At 37.5% G+C, this 18,750-nt stretch overlaps 1 protein-coding gene across 1 annotated transcript in view; it reads right to left on the reverse strand.

The window, feature by feature from the left end:
- Positions 1–2,097: 2,097 nt before the first annotated feature.
- Positions 2,098–18,750, reverse strand: part of RAB2A (RAB2A, member RAS oncogene family) — a 103,357-nt gene continuing 86,704 nt past the window's right edge. Inside the window, exons 7-8 of the mRNA XM_050802271.1 lie at positions 5,477–5,545; positions 2,098–3,423 (exon numbers count right to left, since the gene is read on the reverse strand). Of these exons, the coding sequence (XP_050658228.1) occupies positions 3,328–3,423; positions 5,477–5,545 (165 nt within the window). The 3' untranslated portion in view covers positions 2,098–3,327. The remainder of the gene's footprint in view (positions 3,424–5,476; positions 5,546–18,750) is intronic.

The raw sequence follows: 18,750 nt of genomic DNA on the forward strand, positions 1-18,750 counted from the left end.
TTGGCACTTTGTTCTTCAATGTTTAAGAATTGGCCTCATAATTTTGTAAAACTAATTCATACTAATACATAGACTGACATTTAGTTTTTGGCCAGGCGCGGTGGCTCACGCCTGTAATCCCAGCACTTTGGGAGGCTGAGGCGGGCAGATGACCTGAGACAGGAGTTGGAGACCAGCCTGGTCAACACAGCAAAACCTCATTTCTACTAAAAATACGAAAAGTAGCAGGGTGTGGTGGCAGGTGCCTGTAATCCCAGCTACTTGGGAGGTTGAGGCAGGAGACTCACTTGAACCTGGGGAGATGGAGGTCACAGTGAGCCAAGATGGCACCACTGCACTCCAGCCTGGGGGACTAGAGTGACTCTGTCTCCCAAAATAAAATAAACAAAATAAATAAAATGAAGTTCTCTATCATGACTTCAACCAAGAAAGTAATAATACCTGGTCCATCCCAACAGAGGATGAGATGATCTACCGTGGTGTTAGGCTTCATTTTAATGTAAACATAAAGCACACCTAAACTCTTGAGAAACACAGGTAGACACTCTGGTTTACCTATTTGTACAGTCAATTCCTGTTTATTATTAAACAGCTTTATCTCTTTGTGTATCTTTTACTCATATAATCAAACCTCATGCTGCCAACCTCAGGACTAAATAAACTGAGATGCGGCTTTACTATGTATGAGAGAATAAATGTTCAAGGTGTTCCAAAGCCAGATGTGAGTCAGTTTTTCTGAGTGATTGGAAACATTTTGGTACGATTTATATCCCAATCCTTTTTGACCATTAGCAGATAAATAGGGACTATTTTCCTGTTAACAGGCTATTTTAAAATATCATTAAAAACAAATTGTATGCAGTTGTATATCCTGTTTCAGTTGTATATCTAATTATATGCCACATTCTTTCAAAAAATTGGCTTTTCATTCGGTTGTCTTAAATTTGGAAGACGAATGGTAACAGTATCTTTGCGAAGATCACAATTTTGAAATATTACATGTTGAGTGAGACGCTGAAAGCTGCGTTTATTTTTTCAGTGGCTGATTTTCTATGTCCATAGATGCTATAAAAGTTGATCAAAGACCAACTAAAAATTCAATTACAGTATTACAAATTCAACTGCAGGTACCAATATTACATTATTTGACAGGGATAATAAAATGAGCAAAGAGTGGAAATCATAGACAATAACACTGCTTTCTCAATTCACAGAAAGGATTCATAACATATTCCTTAATGGTAGATGCGATTTGTAGAGAATGTGGAAATGAACTATTGAGAAGTCCACCTGCTGCACCAGACTGAGGCACATTAGGGTGCTTGTGGGAGGAGTTGTATTTGAGGGTTCCACTTTTCCTTAGGGTATTAAAATACATGTCCTGGTTTGTTGTTTTTGTCATTAATTTCTCTTCTTCAAATAAAAGAATTGGGGGAGAAAGCATGGAAAAGAAACACATTAAACTTCTGGAAAAGTTAACAGAAGCTTAAAAATAACAATTTCCAAAGAATCATTCTCTTCTTGGTATAGAGCAGAACCTCTCCTAGCTGCCTTAACTTTTTCTACTCATTGGTAAAGAGAGTGATTAGTAAGACCAGTGTATTTGATATGGCCACTTGAAAGAAAAAGGCTGTACTACAAATACCCACCAAAATAGATCTTCTCTCACCTTTCCCTCTGCCCTCAAGGAGATAGTTAAAACAAAACTATGATAGCATTTGGTGATTTCCCACAGAAGTACTGTCAAACTTTTAACAGAGTATTGCTGAATCTTCAGGGAAGACCTGTAGAAAGTTGAAGGCCGTGAGTGAAATGAAAGTAGTTTCAGAATTAGAACTTCTTTATGCTTTTTTTCAGGCATAAGTGCTTTTGTGCTGGTTCAAGAGTAGAAAACACTTGCTTACATTGCTTATACCATCAACAAAAAGAATTTCAATATAGTGAGATTTGTCACATTTTAGCAAAATTTTTAAAAAGGGTTGAGTGTTAAAACATTCTGACCCTTTTAAAAAACATGCTTCAACACATGTAAAAGCTGTAAGGGGACTAAAAATACATTAAAAAAGAGGTGGTCATAATAAAAAAAAAAAAGAACACTTTTATACATAGGATTTTATTTTGCACTGCTATAACAATTTCATTATAGACCAAGGGAGAAAAAGAAAAAAAGGATAAAACCACCACACTGAGTAAATTACTAAAGCTTTTCTACTTTGTAACAGTATTTTTCCATCTGATAGATTTATTGTCATATCCCCTTCAAAACAGACAAGATGCTTACCATATTTAAAGATTATAGAGGTTGCCACCGAAAGAAAAATTTTACACAGTCACTGTACATCAAGGTTGAAAAACTGTCCTGCATGAAAAATATACTTAGAAATCATGTGAATAAAAGAAAAAAGAAAACATTATTGTGTTTAAGGAAAGATTAAAGTCCTCATAATGTGCCATCTAAATGTGGATACTCATTCTTCTTGGAGTCGCTAAGATGTAGGAATTTCTTGCTTCTGCCCTTTTCACTCATTATACTGTGTTTTTCTCCAACAATATTCGTTAAGGCAAACAAATCCTTTTCTGAAGAGGTCTTAAGGAAATTGTGGACAAAGCAAACTTTTGGCATTAAAACAGGTTAACATATACAAAGCCTTTAGTAATATACATTAAGCATATTTCTCTTGGACTAGTGACAAGAAAAGATGAACATGCTTGTTAACAATGTCAAAAAGTTTAAAATTCAGTGTCCAAGCAATTCCTAACAATGCTTCTGTAGCTTTAAGCTCTAAACAGTATAGAATTTATGCAAATGCATTAAAGAATTCAAGCTTGGCAAATTACACCCAAGCAGGTTATTAAACTATATATACAGAAAGTAAATGATAAATACAGAATTAAAAGAGTCCTTCTGTTCCTTATAGCCTTGAAAATTGACAAAGTTTTTGAGGACAGTTCTATAATATTAAACATTAGGTAACCACAGGTGTTGGGAAACCTAACTACACAAACCGATTTAAAATACTCAAGATGACTTTGTAGTGTTTAATACAATTCAGTTCGTAGTTAAGGGCACAAGACAACATTTAACAAAAATAATCACATCAATTGACCTAGAAATCAAATGCAAATAGATATGAATACAATCTCCAAAATCTGTCTTTTAAGTGAACATTAACCATTTATTCAAAGTTATACAAGAATTTGAAGGATTAAAGTCTTCTGTGACATAAAGCCATTTCAAATAGTTTCATGTCTCAGCTGAGCAGGAGGAGAGGGGGTGAAAGAATAAGTGAGTAGGCCCCGTTGGGCAGCTAGACAGTAAAAACAGACTCAACAGCAGCCGCCCCCAGCCTGCTGTCCTCCCTGATTGCCTGCATGTGTTGCATTAGTAGCAGCATGCTGAGGGCCAATTTTAATGCCATTTGCCTGAAATAAAAGAGAACAGAACAATAAATATGACCAGACACAACCAGACGATACAGTTTAACTAGATTCTTAAAAAACTCATTTAATTCTTTATAATACAATTTTATCAAACAACTGAGAAAAATACAGTAAGTAGATTTTAGCAAGAATTAAAACAATCTCTCTTAAGGGCTGTTCCTTCCTTTTAAAAACACTGTGGAAATGTTCCTGAAAGTAATTCTTTATCATACCAGGTTCGGGGTAAACAGATATTGGATAATGCTGCTTTTCAGGAAATTCTCGTAATGCAGAAATTGTTTAAAATAATTATTGCAAGTAATCTTTAAAGCATAAAAATATCCAAAGTCCATGCTGCTTTAATACAAGGTAAAATCTTTTCACTAGACAGTGTTTCTGTTCCATGTTGAATCAGCTGTACAGGCTAAGGGCATATGAGTGTTCTGTGTCATCAATAATTTCTATGATCCCCAAAGACATGGCAGCTTGCCAAGAACCCACACACAGAGTAGTTCTTTCATTCATCAAACTCACACTTATGTCTTAACCCTCACTCCCTCAAGTGGATTTTACCTAAAAATACAACACTTTGAGAAAAGTAATACAGTAGCTTCAGAAATTAAGCTCTTAAGGAAACTTTACGTCACAGTAAATCTCAGATTTATAGTGCTTGGCAGTTGTTCTGCAACAGTAGTAGCCTTGGGGTTTCTGGCACTAGCTCAGTATTGACAGCAGCTGATGTGGTTTCTTTTCGCTCTTTTGACTCCTCTTTAATAAAAAGCATGCCCTATGGCTCATTGGTTTTGCCCCCTCTGGGCTGGTAGCAACTTCTTGAGGAGTCAAGGAGTCAGCCTTGGCATTAGGCCAAATAAATAGCACGGCCTGTTGGCTCCTGACAGCACATTACAATCAAAGCTGCATAAGGCACGGTAAAGCAGTCAGCTACTATATGAAACCAGACAGAAACAATGAATGTACTCTTTCAGATAGAGGCCCAATTACTGTTCAATTTATATGGCATTAGTCTCTGAATGGTGTCACCTTTAAACTAACTCGAGAAGTACTATCATATAAGCGCAGAAGATAGGATTGAGAAACTATATTACTCCAAATTAAACAATGAAAAAATCATGTACTTTTTGGAAACCTTAGGCAAACTGCTGTTTGTTTTAGCAGAGACTACTGAAGTAACAGAGAGCCTCATTAATGTATAGGATGAGACAGACATACATAATGGCTTTCTAACACAATGCTTTTCTAAGTGCAACTGGGGAGAAACCAGGGCTTTTCTTTCAGAAGCCAGAAATCTTAATACAGAATGGCAAAAATATTTATGTGAAAATAAGTATGCTACATCCACATAAACATTTTGAAATAAAAACAGATAAATGCAGAGTGGGGATGTGGGTCAAGTGATGATCTTTGGTGAACACTGAAATAGATGCTTCAAAGCTTTACATTTTATCCTAATCATGTTGACCAAAACAGTATGAAAATAACATTACAAAAAACCCTATGCCAAATGCCAATTATATACATATATATACACACACACACAGACACACACACACACACACACACACACACACACACACACAGATATATATATTTAGTCTCCTGAAAACATGCTATGCTATATTGGGAGTAATTTCCAAATTTGGTATTTCCCTCTTTCATACCAGATAACAGAGAAAGCATCTTTCATTAGTACATAGTACATGCATTTATATACCAGATCATTATTCCCAAAGCAGATGACACCATATGGTCATGTGGATAAAAGTGGATTTTCTTTTCTCTTTGGGGGATTTATATTATTTTGCATTGCTTGCAATGAATGGATAGGGTCACTTACTTTAATCCATTTCCATAGATAAAGTGTTGTTCTACTAGAACATATTTAACTACTATACCACATATACCAATTTTTCAGTTGGATGACTGTAAACCAATGGTGTTAACTGATTATCATGATTGATTTTAGGATTAAAAAAATTATAAAACAATGAAGTGAATTCTAAATTAATATTGACCAACAATATTTATATGTATATACCTCATTATTAATGTCAAAGACTCCTTCTTGAATTTTTTCATAAATTTCTTTTGCTGTATTAATAAATGCCTGAAATATAGAGAAATTGGTTCATATTATATAAAACCAAAGCAATAAAATAACATTATATATGCTCTATAGAATATCATAATGTTCAACATATGAAAGTCAGTTGTGACATATTCATAAAGAATAAAGATCATATTAATATAACATATTAATAAAGAACAATCAATGTAATACATTATATTAATAAAGAACAAGCCCACATGATCATCAATAGATACAGAGAAAGCATTTGACAAAATCCAACATTTCATGATAAACTCAACTAGAAATAGAAGGGAACTCCTCAACCTGATCTAAAGAATGGCATCTAAGAAAAACTATACCTAACATCATATTCAAAAATGAAGGCTGAAAGCCTTCCCCCTAAGATTAAGAACAAAGGATGTATGCACATGCTAATTAGAATTACAAACAGCATTATTCACAATAACCAACAAGTGCAAACAACAGAAATGTTCATTAGTCAATAAAAAAAAAATTGGGATATTCAATTAGAATATTATTTGGCCATAAAAAGGAATGAAGTACTCATTCATGCTACAATGTGGATGAACCTTGAAAAACTGTGCTAAATGAAAGAAGGCAGACACAAAAGGCAACAATACTACAACTCCATTTATATGAAATGTCTAGAATAGGCAAATCCATGGAGACAGAAAGTAGATTACTGGTTGCCAGAAGCTAGATGGAAGGGAAAATGGGGAGAGAATGCTAATGAGTATGAGGTTTCTTTTTGGGGTAACTAAAATGTTCTGGTATTAGATAGTGGTGATAGTTGCATAACTTTGTGACTAGACTAAAAACCATGGAATTGTTTGTTTATTTATTTATTTATTTATTTTTGAGACAGAGTCTCACTCTGTCACCTAGGATGGAGTGCAGTGACGTGATCTCGGCTCACTGTAACCACCACCTCCCAGTTAAAGAGATCCTCCTGCTTCAGCCTCCTGAGTAGCTGGGACACAGGTGTGTGCTGCCACACCCAGCTTATGAATTGTATATTTTAAAAGGATCAATTTTATGGTATGTGAATTATATCTCAAAATAAAACATCATGACCATGAGAGGAAAAAAGAATATTGGAATATGAGAATAGCACACAGAGAAAAACACATATGTAAACTGCATAATCCTCCATGTAAAAACTAGCTTACTTTTGGAGAATACAGTTCCACACAGGGCCTTTTTTGCCATGATAATACATTATTTAGTATATAGTTTAAGAGAGCAAAATCAAAGGATGCTTCTGATAAAGAGATAAAAGGCAGCTCAACTTCTTTGCCATTAAATTGTCAAAATAAAAAACTAGTGTTGGAATACTGTAGATCAAATTAAGCCTATAAATACCAAAATTCATACACAAGCATTCTCTATGTAAAATATTTAGAAATTCTATATAAATATTACCAATGCTATAGAAGGCATATACAAACTCTGAATAGGCTCTAAACTATCAGATTTGACAGATCACAGATAACAGTACCAATCAATATAGTAAAGTCCTCTTCAATTAGCATTCTATAAAAATTCACAAAAGAAAGCTATACTCCATTACCACTGATACAGACCTAATTCAAAGTTTAAAAAGTAAACAGGATTCATGGAGAGGAACAAATCATACCTTTCATCTTTTCTACACTGGAAACATTTGACTGCTGAACTTGCCATCAGAGCTTTTGTTTCCTAATTAACAGGACTGATATGTTTTCACCTTTAAAGGCCTTACAGCTCCCCAGAGTAATCAATCTACTGCAGCTCAATTACTGCACCAAGCACACACCAGTCAGTGAAGGAGATTTGAACGTCTGCGGCAGGAGCACAGAGATATGAATATGCATAAACTCTAAGTGGCTGATCGAATCATCACAGAGGGTCATGAGAATTTGCAGCAAAATAATGAGAAGAATTAATCACTACAGATTCACAAGGCACTTAGGATGCAAGTGCGCTTTTCATGTATGTGCTGGAGCTAAACTGAAGAGAGAACTGGCTTTCAGCCAAGTATGAATTGATTCACATTCTTCAAAATTGAGGTTATCCCTATAAATAAGGAAAAACTTAACTTTATTTCCAATAACACGTCAATTACTGTGATGGCTTTAGAAATCAAGCTAACTAAATACTGAAGTCAACAGATACATAAATTCACAGGGCTGGAGGTGCTTCCAGGAGCACCCACATGTGCACATTTCACTACAACATTACATAGAACTACAAGGCCCCATAAGTGAGTTATACTTCATACAAACAAGCACTTTTATACTACAAAAGTTATTATTAAATGTGTCAATTTACATAAAAATTGCATTTTTGCCCATCTGGTAATAAATCACTTTAAAAACGGGCTTAAGAAAGTGATGCTATATAAAATTTCATAAGTCACTACTAATTTTATTACCTAAATAGTAATGAATACTTTATTAAGCACTTTTAAGCATAGTTGTACCAGATGAACTGAGGATGTACATACAGTATTTTTTATCTGAAAGGCATGCAATTAACTTCATTATAACTGAAATACAACAAATAATAACAAATAATCTTTGGATAATGCTACATTACTTGGTCGTTCAATCTCTGATTACACATTACAGACAGTAAAATCAAATATTTTCTACCTCCTAAGCATATTATAGAGGATACAATACAAATGGGTTTTACATACCTCATGACAAACATTAATATTTAATATATATTACTAAGTGATTAATGACTAATTTTAATGAGTCCTTGGCGTTTGAAACCCAGCCTGACAAATGTAGACATTAATATACCTGTTTTAAAAGTATGTGGCTATTTGTAATAACACTAGGCTTTGCACAAACATACAAAAAATAAAATACGTGGCTATGGACTTTGAAACTGCTGAGTTCCTAAATATAATGAACATTAACCAAATACTATCAAGGCTTATGAGGTCAAATAAAAGTTCTAAGGTAAGAGCCTTGGGTATCACAGACAAAATCTCCTCCACTTAAGATGCAAAACATTTCCAAAAAGATGAGAAATATATATGTATACAATACATTGGCTGGGATTTTAAAAAATTGATCATTTCACTGTATTCATTAAATATCAATCCCAAATAAAAACTTTTTAAGGTATGGATGTTTCTAATCCATCTTCAGATCACTGCATTCCATATATATATATAAAGTACAAAAATACATTTTAAGTATTGCTTGGTAAATACCTCAAGGCAGTACTAATGTTCTTCACAGAATTAGTTTAATTTGAATGGTTAAGCTATTCCCTTAAAAATACCTTATCTATAGATATTAAACATATTGTAGTTTTGAATCTCTGGCACAATACCTAAAATAGCATAGGTACTTAAACTGCCTTTGTTAAACTCAATTACCCTTAGCAAGGAAATACCTACAGGGTAAGGTAGGCTTACATGAAATTGCTGGTTTCTTTTTGCTTATGTGCATCTCTTTGGGGGCAAGTTCTTTTAAGACTTCATTAAGGGACAAGCAGGAGGCAAAACTAGTAGGTTTTAGAATAGGAAAAAATATTTGTTGACGAACTGATGTCAAATGACTTCATTTGTTTCAATGATTTCATTGTTTGCACCATGAAACAAACAATGTCTAGGCAGATCCACGATTATGAAGTGTAAACAGATTTCTCTGCAGCCAACTGAATTTGGTGCTCCTCCTGCTTCCCCATGTGGCAGGTGCTCTGTTGCAGTATCAGAAGCCTGCCTCTCTCATTTTATCACTAGCCCTTCATTTTCCCCAGGCTTTAACTGGCACGTTCAGTCCTTTACCTTCCTTTTCTTCATTAGCCATTCATTCTCTTGCTTTCCACCTCAAACACTAATCTTTCAGTGTTTGGCAGCATTTAATCTGAATGATACTGGTAATACCTAAACTTATGGCAAAATTACAGGGACTTCAATAGCACAGTTGAAACAAACGTAACCACAAAGGGCTATAAATGTGTTGTAATTCAAATAAACATTCAGTAAATACACATGTTAATGTGTATCTTGCATATCACTGACATTTAGCCAAGGGCACCTATTAAACTGTTGTCACTGGCCAGGCTCACACCTGTAATCCCAGCACTCTGGAAGGCCTAGGCAAGAAGACTGCTTGAGGTTGGGAGTTTGAGACCAGCCTGGACAATGTAGTTAAGACCCCTGTCTCTATTAAGAAAAAAATTGTTGCTACATATTCAGAACTTCTGTAGGTACCATGGAAGATACAAAGATGAGGAGAACTATTGTTGCTGAACAACAGGAACCATTTAGGTAGGAATAAAACCATTTAGTTGGCAGAATTCTAAGCCCAACGGCTCAAATCTCCATAAAGATGGAAGAAAAAAACTTTCTGCACTGATAGGAGAATGCAGGGCAGGATTAAGGCAGGTCTCACGGATATTGTGCTAACAGGACCTTTAAAATAGACTGGAGAGAATGGAGGCAAAGGAGAACATAAGATACCATTTTATTTTTATTATGGTTGGACAGTTTTTAAGGCAAAATATTGAAAATAAATGGGCTTCAACAGAATATTTAAATTACTTCCTTACGTAACATGCTGCCACCTGGTGGCAAGATAAAAATTAGGTTAAGACCGGTATTTTGGACAGTTTAATTATCTTGAACAGATGCTACATAGCAGGGTATCTTGTAAACAAGTGACTTTTAGTTCTTAGAACTGAGAAATATGAGGTAACTAATATGTCGTTTAATTTTCTTCTCAACTGCTAAAAGTCAATGCTATGAACATTACAGGTATCCATTTGCCTAAGTTAATAATAATATATACTAAGTACTTACTATGGGACAGTCACTATACTGATTTATAAAGGTTTTCATTATTTCTTAAAAGAAATTCTAAGTATGTAAACAAATAAGAAAATTAATGTTAACTTTCTTTTGCTTTCAAGAAAATCTATAGTTGTGGGATGAAGTTAGACCTTTAAAATGAGCAGAATTACTGAGAGCTCTAGAACCAGGCTCTCCAGGACCAAACCCCAGTGCCACTTCTTACCAGCTGTGTTGCTCTGGAACCAGTGCTTAGCCTCTCTGTAAAATGAGGATGATAATGTGGGAAGTATGTGCTTTTTTTTATGTTCAATTACAACTGCAACATAAACAAAACAAATGAAAATTCCTTTGACTTGTATTAAAGGTAAGTGGTCCTAATAAAGGAAAGATAAATGTAGCCTACTTCATAGGATTGTTAGAAGGGTTAATGTAAAGCATTGAAAACCATGCTTGACATGTAGTAAGCACTCAATAGGTGTGTCAGCTGTTGGCATGAACGTTTGGATGCAAAGACACATGGGGAACAACAGGAGAAGGGAGTACGGGTGCTAAATGTGTATGTGCCCTGCAGACACTACAGATTTAAGGAGAGAAATGGTGATCAATGCTCTACAGTCAATTCAAATATCTTGATTAAATAGAGCGAAACCTTAAAAAAGTGAATTGGCAACATATAATGTACACACTGAGCCCCCCAAAATAAATTTAATAAGACTTAGATATTGGGCAAAAATAGGAGAATCCGGTGAAAAGGACAGCAGACTAGAATTTCATATTAGGGAGTTTAAATAAGAAACTTCTTCAAATTCTGTGACTTCTTCAAATTCTGTGATTCTATCTGATTTAGGGTGAGTGAAGAAAAACTCACACATCATCCAATAGTGGCTTTTAAATCATATTTCAAGGCAATTCTGCAGGGGCCACCTTTTGGAATGAGATGGGAGTAGGGACAGCCCTGTGGAGGGAGAACCTCTGCCTCTTCCCCACCTCTTTCTATAGCATCACTAGTTCCAAAGTAGAGCTGTTGTGCTGTTACTTCTCTCATACAGTTTCTTTGTGTTTCACTAGAAGGAAAAGGGCCATTGCTAAATCTACAATCTATAATTTTCTCATTTTGTAGACATGACTGAGCGGCAAAAGGAGAAACGACTTGCCCAAGACCACACAAAATTATAGCAGAAGCAGGATTAGAATCTAATATTCTTCTCACTACATATATCTTTCCTTTATTATAGTCAGTTATCTTTAATACAAGTCAAAGGAATTTTCATTTGTTTTATGTTGCAGTTAAAATTGAACATAAAAAGCACACACTTCCTACATCCTTTAAAACCCTTTTAGCTAGAAATTATATTGGATTTCTAGGATTATTTTTGGAAGTATATAAAATTTGTATTATTTACATCTTTTGTCTCTTTCCTACCCTTTACAAAAATTAATATCACTAGTATCAATGTTAACTAAAGGAAAGTAGGGAGCCTAAACACATCTTAATTTTAGCAGGGAAATAAAGAGGGGAAGCAACTAGAACTATTTGATTAGAAAGGTTTGGGGAATATGGCATTTAAGAATTTGCTGTTCCTAGAAAACCAAATACCACATGTTCTCACTCACAAGTGGGAGTTGCACAATGAGAACACATGGACACAGGGAGGGGAACATCACACACCGGGACCTGTCGGGAGGTTGAAGAAAAGAGGAGAGAGAGCATTAGGACAAATACCTAATGCATGCGGGGCTTAAAATCTAGATGACAGGTTGATAGGTGCAGCAAACCATCATGGCACATGTATACCTATGTAACAAACCTGTATGTTCAGCACATGTATCCCGGAACTCAAAAAAAAAATAGTTGTTTATTTTAGGGTTTGTTGCTGCAGCATAATATAGCAAAAGCTGAGCAATGCAGATGAGTAATTGGTTTTCTATGTAAACTTAATAGTTTTAAAAATCGTAATTATTGCAGCATTTTACTCTTCAGTACTGAGTATACTAAACTAACGATTAACATTTTGTAATTCAAGTGATGGACTTAAACTTAGCTCATGAAGAAAAATTTCACTCCAAGTTATTCTTAGAATGCTTATCTATATTCAAAAGTAAATATTAAAATATTTTCAATTAAAAAAAAGAATTTCCTGTTCCTACTTTCTGTCAGAGGTAACGTAAAAATGTTTGATTCCTTAGCAATTTAGTTCTTCCATTTAATAAGCATTTACTGAGTGCTTGATTTGTACCAGGCACTGAGGACACTCAGGTAAGTATGAATACCTTAAATCTCAAGGATGTGGTATATAGGATAGATATGAATCCAATACGGGAACGTAGAAGAAAAACCTTCAGTTGCTTAGATGAGTAAGGTGGCGTGACCACTTCTGAGAGAGGAAAGTCCTTCAAGGGAAGTCCTGAAAGGTAAACTCCAACTCATTCCTTAGGAAAATTGAGGGGAAGAAGGGCATTCTGGACAGAGGAGAAGATTTTAAGTTCAATTCTGTTGGAAGCTGGGGATAGCCAGGAATGTGAGACAAAGTTTGAGATGTGGCCCTATAGGCAGAGGAACCCTGAAAAGGTAGCAAGCAGGCAAAATGAGAGGAGTTTGGAGAATGAATCACAAGGGGGCGACGCTGGCCACAGGGAGACTGAGGAGTCCAGAGCAATAATCCAAGAAACAAATGAGGGCCTGACCAATTCAGATGGTGGCAACGAGAATGAATGGCACAGCTCAAACCTAATATCCGTTGTGAAGAAATTAACAGGACTTGGTAAGTGACAGGGTAAAATGGTGATATGTTTATGGATGACTCCGCTTTTGGTTTAAGTGATGAGATAAAAGGGTATACCATGAATTGAGATAAATTAAAAAGGAAGGAAATCAGTTTTCAAGGAAGGAATTAAAAATGTCTTTTAGACATATGGAATTCTAATACGTTGTACACATGGGAAAGTCTTGGTAGATGGCGATCTATGTAATTGTGCACCTATATGGGGATATAAGCTACAGAAATATGTGAGTGTGTAAGTGTATGACATGCATTTATTAGCATAATTTTCTTGGGTAATGTTTAGCCACCCTGGTTTAGAAGTACAGAAAATGGATGCAACTTTCAAAGTCAGAGTTTGGATCATCTACGAAGTTCCGGGGATGATGGCCAAATTAGAGGTGAAGAAGCTGATGCCAGTCAGCCAAGTCTACCAAAATGTGGAGGAGAGTGGTAAATATTTATTAAACTAAGCTATCCTCAAGGGATACTGGAAAACTGCTGAGGAAGGCCAGGTCAGATTTCCAGTGAAGTCCTGTGGTACGCATTCATGAGCTTAACACTCAGAATCGGTTTAAGGGTGCAACAAAGCCTTCAGTTTACAACCTCATTACAGCTATATAAAAATACTCATTCCACCACTTACAACAAAGCCCAAGACAAGATGGTCCCTCAATGCAAATGAGGTCTACAGACTTTCAAGTACTGAGACAGAATGCAAGTATTAGCAAGGGGCCTTGAAATTGGTAGTCTTCCTAGTTACTAATGTCTTAGTAAGTCACGTGTTCTCTCTGGACATTAAAATTCATCTATCCTGTCAATTTAGGTGGCTTGGTGGGTTAGTGCAACCTGTCTTAGGGTTAGCTGGTTGTATTTTCAGCTATTGTCTTGATGGCATCTAGTACTTCAGCAGCCTAAGCATAAGGCTTCTGGGAAGGGTGGGGGTTTACCTGGCCTGCCATTATGACATTAACATCTCTCCATCTGAAAAGGCCTTTTCAACCCACAAAGATTCCAGGCAGCTACTGAAGGAAGAAGCACCTGATTAGAGGCCAATTTGCTCATCTGGATTTTTTTTTTTTTGGAGACACAGGGTGTCTCCCTTTGTTGAGCCAGCTGGAGTGCAGGGGCATGATTTCAGTTCACTGAAGCCTTTCCCTCCTGGGCTCAAGTGATCCTCCTACCTCATAGCTGGGAGGACAGCAGGCGTGTCCCACCATGCCTGGCTAATTTTTTATTTTTTTGTAGAGACGGGGTTTTGCCATGCGGGCCAGGCTGGTCTCAAACTCCCGGCCTCAAGTGATCTGCCCACCTTGGCCTCCCTAAGTGCTGAGAGTATAGGTGTGAGCTACCATGCCCAGCCTCATCTGGAGTTTCTAAAATCTCATGTTTTAAAATGCTTGGGCAAAGATAAGGTTTAGGACAGAATTCCACCTACATGTAACAAATGGGACCAAAGCATAATCAGAATGAAAGACTAAAGGAAGAAGAACATCGTTGAAGCAAATATATACTTACTCATCCAAACTTTTGTTATCTAACATGTGGGGGTTGCAGAAATGACAAGAGTCTGTGTCTTTAAAGAACTCAATCCTTATGGTGGGCTGACATGACAAACAAGTGCAATGATATCATGCCAAGGTGAATTCATGCCCAGGATGACACAGGAATGAGTAGAAGAAAAAGTCTATCAGTTCAGATGCCGTGTATGGTGGCTGGTGGTGGAAGGAAGACACGCTGGTGTCATGGAACACACTCCAGAGAAGGGATCAGACTTGACCATATCCTTGGAGGATCAAGTCGGAAGGAAGGGCATTTCAAGTGCACAGAATACTTTTTTTGTGGAGAAGGAGAGAGAACACTGTAAAGCTGATCGACTCTTAGTTTACCAAGGAGAGCATATGGTGTGAAGGGTTGGCAATCAAAGCATCCTGTATGCCAAGCTAAGGAGTTTGATGCTGAAGCTGTGGGGAACCACTGCATGGTTAATAAAATTGGAGAGAGACATTCAATCTTCATTTTTAACAAGATCCCAGAGGTCACAGTGTAAAAGGACTGAAAAATGAAGACAGGAAGTCCAATTAGGATACAATTATGACAGAGGACAATTTAATAGGAAGAAACAATAACAGGTGAAAAGTGATACGTATTAACTGAATAAATCAATGTGAAGGGGTAAGAGAAAGAACACTATAGAATACAGAAGATTTGCAGACTAGAATAGCGAAGGGCTGTCAGTTCAGTTGGATGTGTTAAATTGGAAAGGTGTGAAGATCACTCAGCACAACTGTCTAGGCAGCAGCTGTCAGGGCGGAGCTGAACATACAGCCTAAAAGGGTACCTGAAGTAACAGACTTAGGTGATATCTCAAAGTGGAAAAAAGAACTGGTAAAGAATATCTGGGGAAGGCCAGTGAGGTGGGGGTGGGGGTAGGGGTAGAGGGACAGAGGGACAGAGGGACAGAGGGAGAGAGAGAGAGGGGAAGGGGGAGGAAGCGAGAGAGAGAAAATGGTGTCATGGAGCTAAGAAAGTTTACTGAAGAGTAGTCAAAAGTATCAAATATTCCCAAAGGACTGTTTAAGCTAAAAACAGAAAAGCAGAAGAAAAAAAAAGCTATAATTCTTGCTTTTTGAGTGCCTATACAGTCATTGCTGTTACATTTTCTTCTAGCCTTTACATATTATGAATATGTTTTTATTATTCTTTTACTTATTATCTATTTTGCAAGTTTTCTTTCATGCAATTACTTTTTTATAATAAACTTTTTCTAAAAGTAAAAATAAAAACCAAACAAACCCAGAAAAGTATTTGTTACGTGTGGCTTTTAGGAAGACCAGGATGACTCTGGCCATGGTGGAAGAAGTCAGACTATGAAGAGAAGTGTGAAAAAGAACAAGGAAATGGAGACAGCTCTTAATAGAAGCCAGAAGGAAAAACATTCAGGAGAAATGGAGTGAAAGTATTTTATAAGATGGCTGAAACTTAATTACATGCTGGGAGCCAAGAATCAATAGAGAAGGAAAGGGTGAAGATAATGAGATGGCTTGAAGCAATAACATCTCTGAGAAAATGGGAGGAGACAGCACTCCGCCTGATCCTCCTGTGACAGAACAGACTGGATTCCTCTACAGCTTCTGTATCTCCTCAGAGTGTGACCCCTGGATCAGCAGGATCTACATTAGTTGAGGGCTGGTTACAAATGCAAGCTCCCAGGCCACAGCACAGATCTACTGAAGCAGAATCTGCATTTTAACAGAATTCTTAGGTGATCTGTATGTACATTAATATTTTGTGACGCTCTGGTCAAAAAGACAACTGACTTAGGTAGGTTGGGCATGGTGGCTCATGCCATAATCCCAGCACTTTGGGAGGCTGAGGTGGGAGAATTGCTTGAACCAAAGAGTTTGAGACAAGCCTGGGCAATATAGAGAGACACTGTCTCTACAAAAAAAAAAAATCTTAATAAATAAATAAATAAATAAAAAAGACAACTGACCTGAAAAAAAGGAAAATCTTATGAGGCATTCTTAGTTTAGTTTAAAAAAAAAGTAGTCTCCATGCACCCACCACAAAATATATGTGACCATGAAATAAGAGAGTAAGCAAAATAACACAGACATCAGTCCATGGTATGTTAAGAGGTGTTATGCATCCCCCACAGATTCCAATTTTAGGCATTTCAGAGACTTTACAGGAGCTCTTCCCATCACAGGCCTGGAGGCCTAAGAGGGAAGAATAGTTTTGTAGGTCAGGCCAGGGCCCCACCACCCTGTGTTGCCTCAGGACACCGCTTGTGTATCCTAGCCATTCCAGCTCCAGCTGCAGCTCAATAGAGCCCAGGTATAGCTTGGGCAACTGTTAGAAAAATTTGCTGACTTTTTAAAATCCAGATTTCCCAAGTATTATTTGTGTATACAATAAATATCTATGTGGTTATATATTAGTGTTATGAATGTAGTATGTGATAGTACTCTCTCTATGATCCTGTCTTAAGAAATTCTTCCCTCTAAGTAATACCTAGTTTAGGAAGACTAGGGCATTTTATTTTTATGTTCTTTGGAAATAAACTTCAAAGTGTTGCCTTGGGTGCCATTTTACATTTAAGATACTAGTTCAAGATAGGCAGCATAAATCCAGGTAAGAGCAAAACAGTTGGAATATCAGAGGTATAATTAAAGGATCTGGGTACCAGTATCATCTGGACAGATACTAAAACATTTAAGAGTATTCACTGCAGGATTTGCAGGTCAGAGGCAGCTCCAAAGATTAGTACTTCTTAGTCTTTACTTTCTCCTTGCTCAGGGCATCACTGAAAAGAAGCGTTTTATATACATGTATTAGTTTCTTTCACCTATGAGTCTTTACTCCTTCCCAGCTCAGGGCGTCACTGAAATGAAGCATTTTGTTTGTTTGTTTGTTTTCTAAGACGGAATCTCTGTCGCCCAGGCTGGAGTGCAGTGGTGCGATTTGAGCTCACTGCAACTTCCACCTCCCTGGTTCACGTAATTCTCCTGTCTCAGCCTCCTGAGTAGCTGGGACTACAGGCACAAGCAACCACGCCTGGCTAATTTTTGTATTTTTAGTAGAGATGGGGTTTCGCCATATTGGTCAAGCTGGTCTTGAACTCCGGACCTCAGGTGATCTGCCTGCCTTGGCTTCCCAAAGTGCTGGGATTATAAGCGTGAGCTACCACCCCCAGCTTGAAACGAAGCATTTTTTATATATATGTATTAGTCCCTTTTGCCTATGAGCCTGTAAAATAAACAGCTAGTTACTTTCAAGATACAATGGTGACACAGGCATTGGGTAAATACTCCCATTCCAAAAAAGAAAAATTGGCCAAAAGAAAGGGGCTACATACAGGTGCTATACAAGTTCAAACCCAGAAGGGCAGTCACCAAATCTTAGAGCTCCAAAATGATCTTTTGACTCCATGTCCTACGTCCAGGGCACAGTGGTGTGAGGGGTGTGTTCCCAAGGCCTTGGGCAGCTCCACCACTGTGGCTTTGCAGGGTTCAGACCCCACTGCTGCTCTCACTGGCTGGCACTGAGTACCTGCGGCTTTTCCAAGCGATGGGTGCAAACTGTTGGTGTATCTACCATTGTGGGGTCTGGAGGACGTGGTCATCTTCTCATGGCTCCACTAGGTGGTGCCCCAGTGGGGACTCTATGTGGAGCACCAAGCCTACATTTTCCCTCTGCACTGCCCTAGAAGAGGTTCTCTGTGAGGGCTCCACCCCTGCAGCAGGCTTCTGCCTGAACATTCAAGGTTTTCCATACATTCTCTGAAATCTAGGCAGAGGTTCCCAAGCCTCAACTCTTGGACTCTGTGCACCCACAGGCTTCCCACCACATGGAAGCCACCAAGGCTTGTGGCTAGCACCCTCTGAAACAGTGACCTGAACTGTACCTGGGCCCCTCTGAGCCACAGCTGGAACTAAAGTGACTGGGATGCAGGGAGTAGTGTCCCGAGGCTGTGCAGGGTGGTGGGGTCCTGACCCTGGCCCTGACCTACAAAGCCATTCCTCCTTCCTAGGCCTCTGGGCCTGTGAGGTAGGGGCTCCTGTGAAGTCTCTGATAAATGCCTTCCCCCATTGTCATGGCTATTAGCATTTGGTTCCTTTTTACTTATGCAAATTTCTGCAGCCTATCTGAGTTTCTCCTCT

This window comes from Macaca thibetana, chromosome 8 (assembly GCF_024542745.1).
Source record: "Macaca thibetana thibetana isolate TM-01 chromosome 8, ASM2454274v1, whole genome shotgun sequence".
NCBI classification, from domain to species: domain Eukaryota; kingdom Metazoa; phylum Chordata; class Mammalia; order Primates; family Cercopithecidae; genus Macaca; species Macaca thibetana.